This window comes from Echeneis naucrates, chromosome 22, assembly GCF_900963305.1.
Source record: "Echeneis naucrates chromosome 22, fEcheNa1.1, whole genome shotgun sequence".
In the NCBI taxonomy this organism is placed as follows: domain Eukaryota; kingdom Metazoa; phylum Chordata; class Actinopteri; order Carangiformes; family Echeneidae; genus Echeneis; species Echeneis naucrates.
The window spans coordinates 18446720-18457765 of record NC_042532.1 but is presented as its reverse complement, the minus strand read 5'-3'; the positions used below and the strand labels follow the sequence as shown (position 1 = coordinate 18457765).

General features: G+C 41.2%; 2 protein-coding genes across 4 annotated transcripts; one reads left to right on the top strand and one right to left on the bottom strand.

Annotated features, from left to right (window-relative positions):
- Positions 1-1433: 1433 nt before the first annotated feature.
- On the top strand, positions 1434-4928 carry LOC115035546 (galectin-related protein B). Its single transcript, XM_029493425.1, has 4 exons — positions 1434-1503; positions 1819-1904; positions 3268-3448; positions 4032-4928. Exons 1-4 carry the CDS (start codon positions 1477-1479, stop codon positions 4173-4175), a joined length of 438 nt encoding a protein of 145 aa, XP_029349285.1. The 5' UTR covers positions 1434-1476; the 3' UTR covers positions 4176-4928.
- Positions 4929-5852: 924 nt separating this feature from the next.
- plek2 (pleckstrin 2) lies at positions 5853-9112 on the bottom strand. 3 transcript variants are annotated; one of them, XM_029493406.1, is made up of 9 exons: positions 8986-9112; positions 8661-8825; positions 7828-8012; positions 7636-7727; positions 7352-7533; positions 7140-7241; positions 6728-6811; positions 6400-6478; positions 5853-6223 (listed from the first exon to the last, which is right to left on the bottom strand). In XM_029493406.1, exons 1-9 carry the CDS (start codon positions 9037-9039, stop codon positions 6087-6089), a joined length of 1080 nt encoding a protein of 359 aa, XP_029349266.1. In that variant the 5' UTR covers positions 9040-9112; the 3' UTR covers positions 5853-6086. The 3 variants fall into 3 exon arrangements, with proteins under 3 accessions (XP_029349266.1, XP_029349268.1, XP_029349267.1); XM_029493408.1 differs by lacking the exons at positions 5853-6223; positions 6400-6478 and adding an exon at positions 6483-6578; XM_029493407.1 differs by lacking the exons at positions 5853-6223; positions 6400-6478 and adding an exon at positions 6483-6578 and having other exon boundaries at positions 6728-6803.
- Positions 9113-11046: the final 1934 nt, after the last annotated feature.

Here is an 11046-nt window from a genome sequence, read left to right as displayed (position 1 = left end):
GTTGGTCAAAGGTTCCAGGCTGCCTTCACGGACCGTCGGAAATACTACGACGAACAAATGTGCGAGGAAAAAAAGGATGAAACTGTGTGAAAGTGAGTTTATTTATAAAGCATATTGATAAATATCAGACATTAATCAGAGATTTAAGACTATGGTATGACTTACTTATTATTTTCAAGCAATAAACCGAGGATGATAAGAGTAAAACAAATAAAAAATGCTTATAATAAGCTATATGGTTGAAATAATAACATTGACAGCATCAAGGAAAAAAGAAAGAATTAAAATCCAATAAAAATGGTCAGAAATGTCTTAGCAATGATGTTTAAGAGGCAAAATAGAAAAACATGATTCTTACAAGCAACCAGAAACAGTAAAATCTGCTTTTTGGTATCAAACTATTAAAGTTAAGACATTTTGTTGTTTTTTCCATCCACATAGTTGTGAAATGTAATATTTCACATCAAAAGCTTCCAATATGTCTGCAATGGAATAATGCTGCACTGTTAGAACATTTAAAGAAGCAGTTAAATATTCAAAATTCTATTAACATATAAATGTATATGTGAGGACAAGCCAGTAACTGTAATATAGCATTTAAAAAGTACTGTAATGATTAATTATTACTTTTTCTTGGAGAGTACTTTTAAATTAAGCTTATTCTGATATTGATCTAACCTCGTTTTAAAATTTGCTCTAGGTGGAAAATAAACAAGATTAATTCACTTTTTACCTTATCATCGACACCAGAGACAATTATTAACTAAGGAAATGATCTACATTTGTAGACTGAGTGAACTGCAGTGAGATAACACAATGAAACACAATCAAATATCGAAATGTGAAAGTACTGCAGATTCGTTTTATGCAGGTTATATGCAGGTTACTGAAGTGCAGTGTCGTTGGGAAATAATTCAAAATTAAGTTTGTTTTGTTTTCTGTTCTGTAAACATGCCGATCCCATGAGTCAGATTTCCAGAAATCTGCTGTTAACCCTGCAACCTTTCTGTTTCCTGTCTTTGGTTGTGTTTTCTCACTTTGCAGCATTTTTCCTGCAGACTTCACATCTGCAGTGAAGTTATTATGGGTGCAGATATTTACTTACTGTCTTGTTTTTTGTTTGTTTGCAGTTGTTAGCTCTCATGGAGACCAGATGAAGCCACGTGAACAAATAAATGAGATGCACTTACTTTTTTTCATCAGCTGTGTGCAGAAGACACACAACTGGGGAGTAATGAAAATCTAATTCACACATTAGTCCCACCTTAATCCAAATGAGTGACTTGTGTGTGTAAACTCGTGATGTAAGAGATGAGACCCCTCCTCTCTGTCTCCCACCATCATCACTGTCAAATTGGGAGCCTGTCTCTATGACAACGTGGTGCAGGCGGGGTTTGCCAGCTGGAGGCAGAGTCGATCAGTCCTCAGTTGGCATCACAGCTCGAAACCTCCACACCGCATCACGCCCTGAGTGGAATGGAAGAAAAGGACAAGAAAGAAAATGTATGTAGCTTTGTTTTGGGTTTTTTTTTTCTGGAAGGTCACCGCATGCATTGATTTTTACTCCTTTTTTTTTTTTTATTATTATTCGTTATGATTATTCCACCCTTCTGCACACGGAGAGAGAAAAATAAAGCGAGAGAGTTGGTGCAGCTGATTCAGGGCTTGTTTTAGGATGCGAATGAATAAAGCTATTGTTCCCATCGGTGCCAGGTTGCATGATGAGGGACCGGCACTTACACCCTCCGATGATAAACTGTCCTGTCCTGCTCAGCTGTACAGGCCTCACCCTGAATACACATCTCTATTGTTTCACAGGGGGAGTATATCGGAGAGATAAAGGGCGGGCTGCGGCCTTCAATGAAACTCATCATTATGGGAATTATTACCAAAAAGCCCAAAAGGTTAGTGCACACACCTGTTTTCAATCAGCATTAAAAAAAAAAACGATAATCCATCATTAACATACTGTTTATGCACATGACGTGGCAGCCAATGAAAGTGAGCGATAAAGATGCCTTGGCACACAATGAAGCGGGATTTTAAAGCAGATACAGCTGCTGTCTGCGTCTCTGAGGGCATGTGCCAACCACGCAGCTTCTCCCCGTTTTGGGAAAATATCTTTGTGCGTTTCCTAATTATAGGTTAGTCTGTGAATGCGCGTGGGAGAGCTGCAAATCCCATGAAATCTAAAATGTCACTGTGGAAATTCTTTGGTTGATAATATCATCGGGGCTGTTTATTCAGTCAGTCATCAATTATGTCCAGTGAAACATCACAATTAGGCTGCAAGAAAAAACAGTGTGCAAAAATAAACTTCCGTTTTTTTATGTCAAGGAACTTATTTTTGGCTGCAGAAAGTGGAGGAGGGTTTTTGTTGAAAGGACAAATGCTCTCTAAGGACTCTGATCCTGCATACTGACTGCAGCAGGACAGTGTTTATCTTACAGTTTCCCCTCTTTAGTGATGCAACCAAATTCTTTGTAAAAAATAGAGCTAAACTAAGTTTAACTGTTAGTTCATCAAAACTTGGTGTTTCCAGGCTAAACTAACAAAATTATTTAGGAATTTAGGGGATATTTCGTCTTCCTGGTGCTCAGATTGGGTTTAAACTAAATGTACTTTAACAGAAACTGAAACGATGCAACAACTGCAGCCAATATTGCAAAATTCCCTGCGACATGGAAAGGCTGCCGGCAACATGGACCTGTTGTTTTAGCTCTGCGTGTAATAAGATAAAGCTGTGCACAAAGATGTTGGCCTATTTGGTTCATTCATTTAAGCACGAGTTGTGACACCAAAATGTAAAAATACTCCATTTCAAGTAAAAGTTCAGAATTTAAATTTTTACTCAACAGATAAAAGTATCAAACGTGCAAGCTGTTACTATGAAACCTGGACTTTTTCAGTAAAATGGGGTAAATAAGAAGTACACAAAAGTAGTGACCGGACAATATTAGCTAATATTAACTTAAACTGATCTTTTGTTTTATTTATATTGATAAAATCTACACAGTAATGATTGATCAGAGCTGTTAAATGAATGTTGTGCAGAGGGAAAGGACATTAACTCAGGATTATACTTGTTTTGTTGTGGTGCAGGAATAAATGTACCCAGTGCCGTAAAGCGTCGCTGACAGTAGCTTTGTAGTTGTCAGTCTTCATTCATCGTCTCATTGCTTCATGGCAGTCAGACAGACCAGGAGATGTCACTGTTCTGCATTTCATCCAAAAAAGGTCTACAAGAGTTTGTGTGTGTTCTTTCAGCATTGAGGTCACTGTGTCCACGAAGCCTCAGGAAGAGGGCTCAGAGGGCGACGTTGGTCTTCAGCTAAAGGTCAGCTTCACGGATAAAGCCGTCCAGCGTAACGCCCGCCTGGCTGGGAAATGGGGCCCGTCTGAAAACACCCTCTCCTTCTTTCCTTTCGCTGCTGGAGAATCCTTCAAGGTACTTTAAAAACCTCACCCCATTTTTATACACTCCATTATTTCAACCATGCGAACGTGGAAATTCTCCTCCTGTCCCTGTCATCTTATTCTTCTTTGCAGTCTTCTTCGCACTCATAATGAATCAGCCTGTGATGCCCCAGTAATAAACTACTGTTTGTCACTGTATGTTCACGATGATAGAACACGTAGAGCTGATAATTCCTGATGATTATCATCTCCTCAAAGCTCCTTTCAGGACATTTGCATCGTGTTAGTTTTAGTTTTCTTGTGGGCAAGGTTATTTGTACATTCTGTATTTCCACTGTGGTCTGTGGTCTGTGTTCCAAACCTAATTAGGTTAAAAAATAAAACAAATCCTGTTTGCTAGTATGCAGAATGAGCATAACTTTAAATTGTGTAAACTTGTTTTTGGAAATCCAAAGACAGATATGACAAAGCTATGACTTCTTATTTTATATGACTGGCACGTCCCTTGTTGACATCTCTGTTGCATCACATACATTTTCATTAACCCAGTTCAAAACTGAAAACATGCAGATGTAAGTCTGAAAAATGAACCCTACATTCCCTCTCACTCTTAGATGGAGATTGTTTGTGAGCACCAGCAGTTTCGTATCTTGGTGGATGGACAGCCTCTGTGTGGCTTCACACACCGGATCCCCAAGCTCGCCTCCCTCACCTCCTTACGAGTCTTTGGCGATCTACAACTCACCAAGGTGGCCTAACACCAGCGCCTCACCTGCAAATAAACAACACGAGGACGTGCTGGGACAGTGTATAAAACATACGATTAGAATAGAGCTACTTTTTTGAGTGAATAAAAATTGACCTATGACGGGGATGTTGTGTTTCTTGTTCCAAACCAAGTTATAGCTGCCTCGTAATCACGTGTTAAATCAAAGTGCCTTCACTAGATTACCTGTTTGGGGACTTGAAGATACTGACTGAATGTAACAGTCATCAGTGTCTTAAATCAACTGAGGAATGTGATTTGAAGTTTCAATCAATGTGGTCTGAGCTACAATACTTTCCCTCGATGAACATTTGTACAAGCGTGATGTGCCACCAGAAAACGGAGCGTCACATCCGGCTTTGTACGCTGAAACTGAGATTTCAGATGGTTTGTCTTTAATTTCTCTGAAGTTAACTTTTGAAAGCACTTACGTTTACGAGCGCCTGCATGAAGATGAATGTTTCTGAAATCAGCTGATTGTCATTCTGTAAGTACTGTAACAGGTGTGATCATGTGCGATTTAAGTAGCCTACATTAGTGCATGTGAGTAACACACACAGTCTGTTTGTCTCCAGATTACACAGATTAGATTTCACACTTTCTGTTATTGTACCATTATCAAGTTAATCTTTCGAAAAGCTACAAACACCTTCCGGTTTCTGTACTTTTCATTTATCTATAGCACTTTTTGTGTGAATGTTACGTAATGATTTTACTTCACTGCAATAAATCACGTTTGTTGTTATTTTTTTTGTTGTTGTTGTTGTTGTTTTTTGTTTTTTTTTTTTTTGCTTTTTTGGTCATGTAAGTTCTGATAGCTCGTCCTCCATTATGTCACTTGTGATTTCATTGGGCGAAGGCTCTAAACCAACGCCAGCTTAGCCTGAGTCACCCGGATCAAGGCTGGACTCAGCATGCTGAGGGGGAGCGCCTGTCTGTCATTGCAGGGAGCGCCTCCGGCAGCCAACTTGCACTAAAACTTGATGACTGTGACGCCCACCTCCTGAGGCTTTTCTTTCATGTCTCTACTTGCACTTCCTCTTGTTGTCAGAGCTTTTGGCTTCTTAGTTAAAGTGCCATAAAAAAGGGTTCACCAGGAGAAAAGATTTTTCCAGACCTGAAGAGATCCCGTTCACTGTGAGGAGAAGTCCTGCATTAAAAATCCTGTTTCACTGAAAGCACAAATTATTCTCACCGTCGGAAAAATGAACTTAAAGTATCAAAAGCTAAGTCACAGTTCTTGCAGGTGATACAGTTTTATAAACGAGTGTATTGCAGGCCCAGTCATAATAATGCATGAATGCAGCGTTTTATTATTGCTGGTTGCGTAGTTTTAGTGCTTCGTCGAAAATAAGTCTGTTAAATATTGAATAGTTTAACATAGTTACCCCTCCATGAATGAAAATATCTCCCACAGACATCTGACAGCTGGAAAAAAGCCTCTGAATGTACATTTTAATTTAAAAAAAGCATTTGAACAACATATTGTATTTTATAAACTTAAAAAGATGTTTTGGATCCTAAAGTTACAAGTACAGCTGCTATATGTAGTCCAGAAAGGAAGCATTGTGCAGTGCAAGACTGCATGTGTGTGTGGAGGTGTTCAGAAAATCCTCCCGGGGAATAAGATTTAAACTGCTGTTAAATATATATATATAAATCTGACACATACATGAAAACCTTTTAATTTAAATGATCCCGAGAGAAATGCTACAGTGGTTGGACTGGTATCCTCTTTACATAAACTCAAAAAACAAATATTTGGACTGTAAAGTTTTTCTTGTCCTTTTCTAATTTTCCTTTTTGACTTAAATTGCAGGCTCCCGGTTCGTTGCTACTGTACATTCACTGAATGTGTGACTCTTCTTCATAAACAGGTTGAATAGTGCAGTCTGAGGTGGAATCAGCTGCTTGATGTCTGCTCTCTGATCGCATCGATCCAGTCCATCTTCTCCTGGTGCGTCGGAGCCTGGATGAAGTAATGTGTGTCTGACTGAGTGATGATTTTGAACAGGTTTCCCTGAATGTTGCCTTTCACGCCTGTGTAGGAGGATGGAAGGAAGTAAGGATGGGGACGGGTCAGTACAGGAGGAAAGAATGGGATGAATTATTGATTTGTTTTTTGTTTTTAAATCCAAACTTCTCATCAGCAACCATTTCTCTGAAAACTATGACTAGAGACGTGCTCATCACTTGAGTTGGAGACAGTGACTCACCTGAGGGAACTCCGTTATCGTCCAGAGAAGAAACCAGACAGCCTCGTAGGGAGAAGCCGCCCGCCGGGCTGAGGTCATCCTGACAAGAGGCGTAAGACAGGAAGGGGATCAGACTGATGCAGGACTGTGGCAGAGGATTACTGAGAAGTATGGGTATGAAGAGCGATGACGTAGATGGACTGAGGCAAAGGTAAAACAAAACAACTGCTTTGTTTAGTCTGGAAACGAGTCAGTAGTCAGTTTCATCATCGTTCAAGCGGCCGATCAAATCTCACGCCTTTTATCCTGTTTACATATTGAATACTTCGATCAGATGTGACCGACTCACCTTCGTGGGGTCGTAGTAGTGAAGGAAAGCCGGTTCTGAACGCAGCACAAACAGCCGGACCTTCCAGTTCTTCCTTCTGTGTCCCTGCGTGTAAAGTCAGTTTGAGTTCAAGGCGCTCAAGAGGCGTCATGAAATGGAAAAAATTATTTTAACTTATGTTTTAAAGCTTTATCAGTAGTTAATCAAACATTTAGTAACAATTAAAAGATTAGTTATAACCCGGTAAAAGGAGCACACGGGGTTGCAGTAACGTCAGTAAATCATGAATGGATGTTTTGGGGTTGCTGTTGTAAAGGCTGGAAAACTGAAGATACTGATGATAAATCCATCGTGTCAGCTGTGATATTTTTGCTTCCACGTAAAATTGTTCTTCTATTCCTCCTCAGTGACCTAAAGCACCAGAGTATTTTACCTGCTTCAGCAGAAATCCTCTCCTCATCACTTTTCCACTCAGCTCCACTGCAGACAGCGACGTCTCGGCCTTCACGCTGCCTCTCTTCTTTAAATTTTCAGACTGTGATGAAACATAAGGGCATTGTCATCAGAGCACAACGGCTATGTTGCATCTCAGGTTAAAAAAAACACTACAAATCAGTTTAATGCATGAAAATGTTCTGTACTCACGAAGCTGTACAGGGCGGTGGAGTCGTCCATGAACTGCTCACCGGCGGTGCGGAGGGCCTCCACGCTCTTCAGGCCGACAGTCCGCAGGAAACCCTCCTCCAGCAGGGCCGAGGCCAGCGTCACGGCCTCCACACGGGTCAGAACCAGCTGCATGAACACCAGCCAGTCCACCACGGCTGAACCTGGAGGACCATCACACGTTCACAGCACACAGAGTTTACAAATGATACGAGGGGTCGACGGGGCCACACGAGACCTGAAATGTGAAAAGTTCAAAGCTTCACCTGAGAAACAGTTGCTGTAAGTGCTGCCTTGCTCCACATGGCTGCTCATTTTGATTCCACTGTGCACATCATACATGGAGTCCAGCACTTTGCTTCGAGAGAGAGCAAAAAGCAGAGAGATACAAAAACATAAAGCCACGAAGAAACAGGGTGCCGGAGTGCTGCTGAGTCTGAGGGAGATGTTGTGTTTACCTGAGTTCGATGTTGTGTAACTGGGAGCCTGAGGGTTCTTCTTGGCTCGCCGTCTTCCCACCATCAGCCAACCGCAGCTGGTCCACTGCAGCGCTGATATCAGCCGCCCACTCATCTCGCTCCTCTCGGGAGCAAGCCTCCAGAAAATGATCCACTCCGTTTACTGTCTGCAGCTTGAACACCAGCTATAAAAAAAAAAAAAAAATGTTCAGATTGAAAAAAAAAAAATAAAAATAAAAAAAATGTGCCGGGGGAAATGAAAAATTTAAAAACATGACATGGTTGTTAGATGATGGAAATCAGGTCCTGACAAAACGATGACCTGAGGCAAAGTAAGGCTGAGTGTGAAAGGATCAGATGAGGCTCCTCCTTCAGCGGTTTCTATCAATTAAAATATAAACAAAGGAAAACAGGGAACACATGTTCTGCACAGTCAAGCTGTCTTTGTGTGCACCAGTTTCATTTCGGACTGGTCTCTCTGCCACTCTGGACAGAAGCACCTGACTCAAATTAAAATCTAAATGACATTAATTAGCTTGAGGAGTGTATAAAACGTTGGTTATATATTATTTTCTTTGGTATGAAAGTTCATTCATTCATCATTTTGTCTGCTTTGTGTTTTTCTGCTGATTTTACAGATGAAGACATCAGACAGATTTTTTTTTTAAATGTTTTAAATGGCAGAGAAAACACAGAAAAGCTTTCTAACTATTTTGTGATTTTATCAGAGGATTGGGGAACAAACCTAATTTTAACTGATGACGCTATTCAAATAAAAGTATTTACAAGTAATTTCCTACAATCTTGTAGGAAATTACTCACCTACAACTCACCGGCCGATTTTCACACTCCAGATAAGGGCAGGTGAGCACACAGTCTTTCAGCATGATTTTTCCTCGCTGGCATGAGTCCCTTTTACCGCCGTCGTATTTGTAATACAGCAGCTTGTCTGGCATCAACACAAACCAGCGCGCCTTCCAGTTGTGGACGAGGTGACCCTGGATTCAGATAAGACGGAAGGGTGGATTTTAGATCAGTCAAAACTTTATTTCTCATCTGGAGATCTGATCATGAAATCATGACTTCCTGATTCTGATCTGCCGCTCTGACTCAATGAAATCCACATCACAACTTTAGATTTTTAGATATTTGACTTACCCTCTTCACCATGAATCCTTCCTTCTGAACTATCTTTTTCTTGTCTGAATCCATCCTGTTCAGTGTGATCTGCCTCTTCTTGCCTGCTCAGGAGGTTTTGACTGTGAAGGGGAGGTGTGTGTGTGTTTTTTTTTTTTTTAACTCATTACATTCGTCACCTTGTTCACACCCAGACACACACAACCACCACTCCTGCCTTGCTCAACACCGTGTGGCCTCCAGTCAGTCCTGCAGTTTCTGCTCGTGCTCACAGGAGGGCAGACTGACTCCTTGGGAGCGAGTGTGGATGTTTAAGTGAAGACTCATGATTTCTGGAATGTTTTCACTCCATAATAACTTAATTCCCCGTCCGGGACATGGAGCTGAAAACCCTCCAGACAGACGATGAAAGATGTTTTATCCCATTTTGATTGGAAGGCAGCAGCTGGTGGTCGAGCACAAACCTCCCACACCGACAGGAACCCAGCTGCTGGACTCAGGCCTCTCCTGGTGGTTTCTTAGAAGTGCACAGATACCTGCTTAATGAGAACGATGAAAGACGATTATTTGCTGAGACTCCACATGTGGGCCACATGTGGTCGCAGCAGCAGAGCCTTTTTATTTCCTGGTTCCTGCTCCTCACAAAAGACAGAGGAGAATAAGGAAGAGGCTTTTTACTTGCAGCATCATTCCTGGAAATGAGTCACCCTCTGCTCTGCTTTCCGTTTCATTCTGTTTGCTGAAAACATGTCGTGCGTTGAAACAACAGCAGGTTCGCTGTGGAAGAAGAAATTTAAGAATGTTGGATTCAGCTTGTTTGGACTTTAAACTATAGCCCAGAGCCAGCTAGAGGAAAACTGTCAATTATCAAAATAATGCTGCTTCACTTTGCAGGTTCCTGGAATGGGGTACGTCAGCTCACTGCCACTTTGCCATGTCTGACAGGAACACGAGAATAAAACAGTCCTTATTCATTATTTGTAACGCTTGGGCTTTTCTCAGTGAGAGGTCTTTAGGAGTTTAACTTGCTGCTTCTGCTACAGACCTCGAAAACTGACAAGAGGCCTTTCTGCAGAATTGATTTCTGATAAATTCCAGGTGTCCGTTAGACAGATATGCGTGGAAACATTCATGCATTTGCATTTGGTGCAGCTGTTTTGTTGGGGATATTAGCTTATTGCAGAAAGATCCGTATCCGTAAGGGTTAGCCAGGAAGTGAGAAATATAAACGCTGTTAAAGTTGTTCTGATTCACAGATTCATTCAACTCTGTTCTCACATTCAGTTTACAGTTTCCTCTGCAGTAAACCTGCAGGACTTCAGAAAGGACTTCTGGAAAGATGTCTTGATTATTTTTCTGCAAAAACCTTGAAGTAGTTTTTTTTTTTTTTCCAACAATGTGTCAGCAAGTGCTAATAAACTTGCACCTTTTTATTATGAATGAAGGCTTTTATTTGTAAATGACACTCATGCCTCTCTTCAGTTCTGTGAGCTCTGCGTCTCCACAGTGAGGGATCCTCCACATACAAGCATGCAGTAAAGAAACAATGGGAATGTGCCGTCCAAACTGAGTGCCAGAAAGGGAAACAATAACCTGCCTCTGAGGCTCCAGCTCCTTTCTCGAGCCGAAGTCAAACAAACTCAGCTGAGTGTTGAGTCAGGATACAAGTTAAGGTGTGTCTGGAATGCCCTCTGTGTAATATTAACCATTAATCAAACATTAATTACGTTTAAAAAAAAAAAAAGAGAGATGATGGTGTTTTGGCACGCCAGGATATGAATGGCTCTGACGCACGTCAGCTCACGTGGAGCGCCCGGTTGTCTTGGTCACATACATTTAAAACGCAAACACTTGCTGGACTGTTTTCTTGGTCCACAGACTTATTGTTCTCTGGGTGTGTGTTTGTACGCTCTCTTCCACAGCTGGTTACATAAAACGCGTCGCCGGTCAGTCTCACTCTTCAGGAGACTGACAAGGAGACAGGAAACCCTCAAATCCTAAACCTGAGGGTTTTATCATAATTCTCACTTCATGGAGAAAATTCGTTATTTAAACGTGAAGATGGTTGAAGATGATTTCTTG

Excerpts from the sequence above, each read along its gene's own strand:
- LOC115035546 (XM_029493425.1), top strand. The coding sequence starts at position 1,477 with ATGGAAGAAAAGGACAAGAAAGAAAAT. Across the intron at positions 1,905-3,267 it reads ATTACCAAAAAGCCCAAAAG|CATTGAGGTCACTGTGTCCA; the intron begins GTTAGTGCACAC and ends GTGTTCTTTCAG. Across the intron at positions 3,449-4,031 it reads CTGCTGGAGAATCCTTCAAG|ATGGAGATTGTTTGTGAGCA; the intron begins GTACTTTAAAAA and ends TCTCACTCTTAG.
- plek2 (XM_029493406.1), bottom strand. The coding sequence starts at position 9,039 with ATGGATTCAGACAAGAAAAAGATAGTTCAGAAGGAAGGATTCATGGTG. Across the intron at positions 8,013-8,660 it reads TGGAGTGTGAAAATCGGCCG|CTGGTGTTCAAGCTGCAGAC; the intron begins GTGAGTTGTAGG and ends TTTTTTTTATAG. Across the intron at positions 6,224-6,399 it reads CGATAACGGAGTTCCCTCAG|GCGTGAAAGGCAACATTCAG; the intron begins GTGAGTCACTGT and ends CCTCCTACACAG.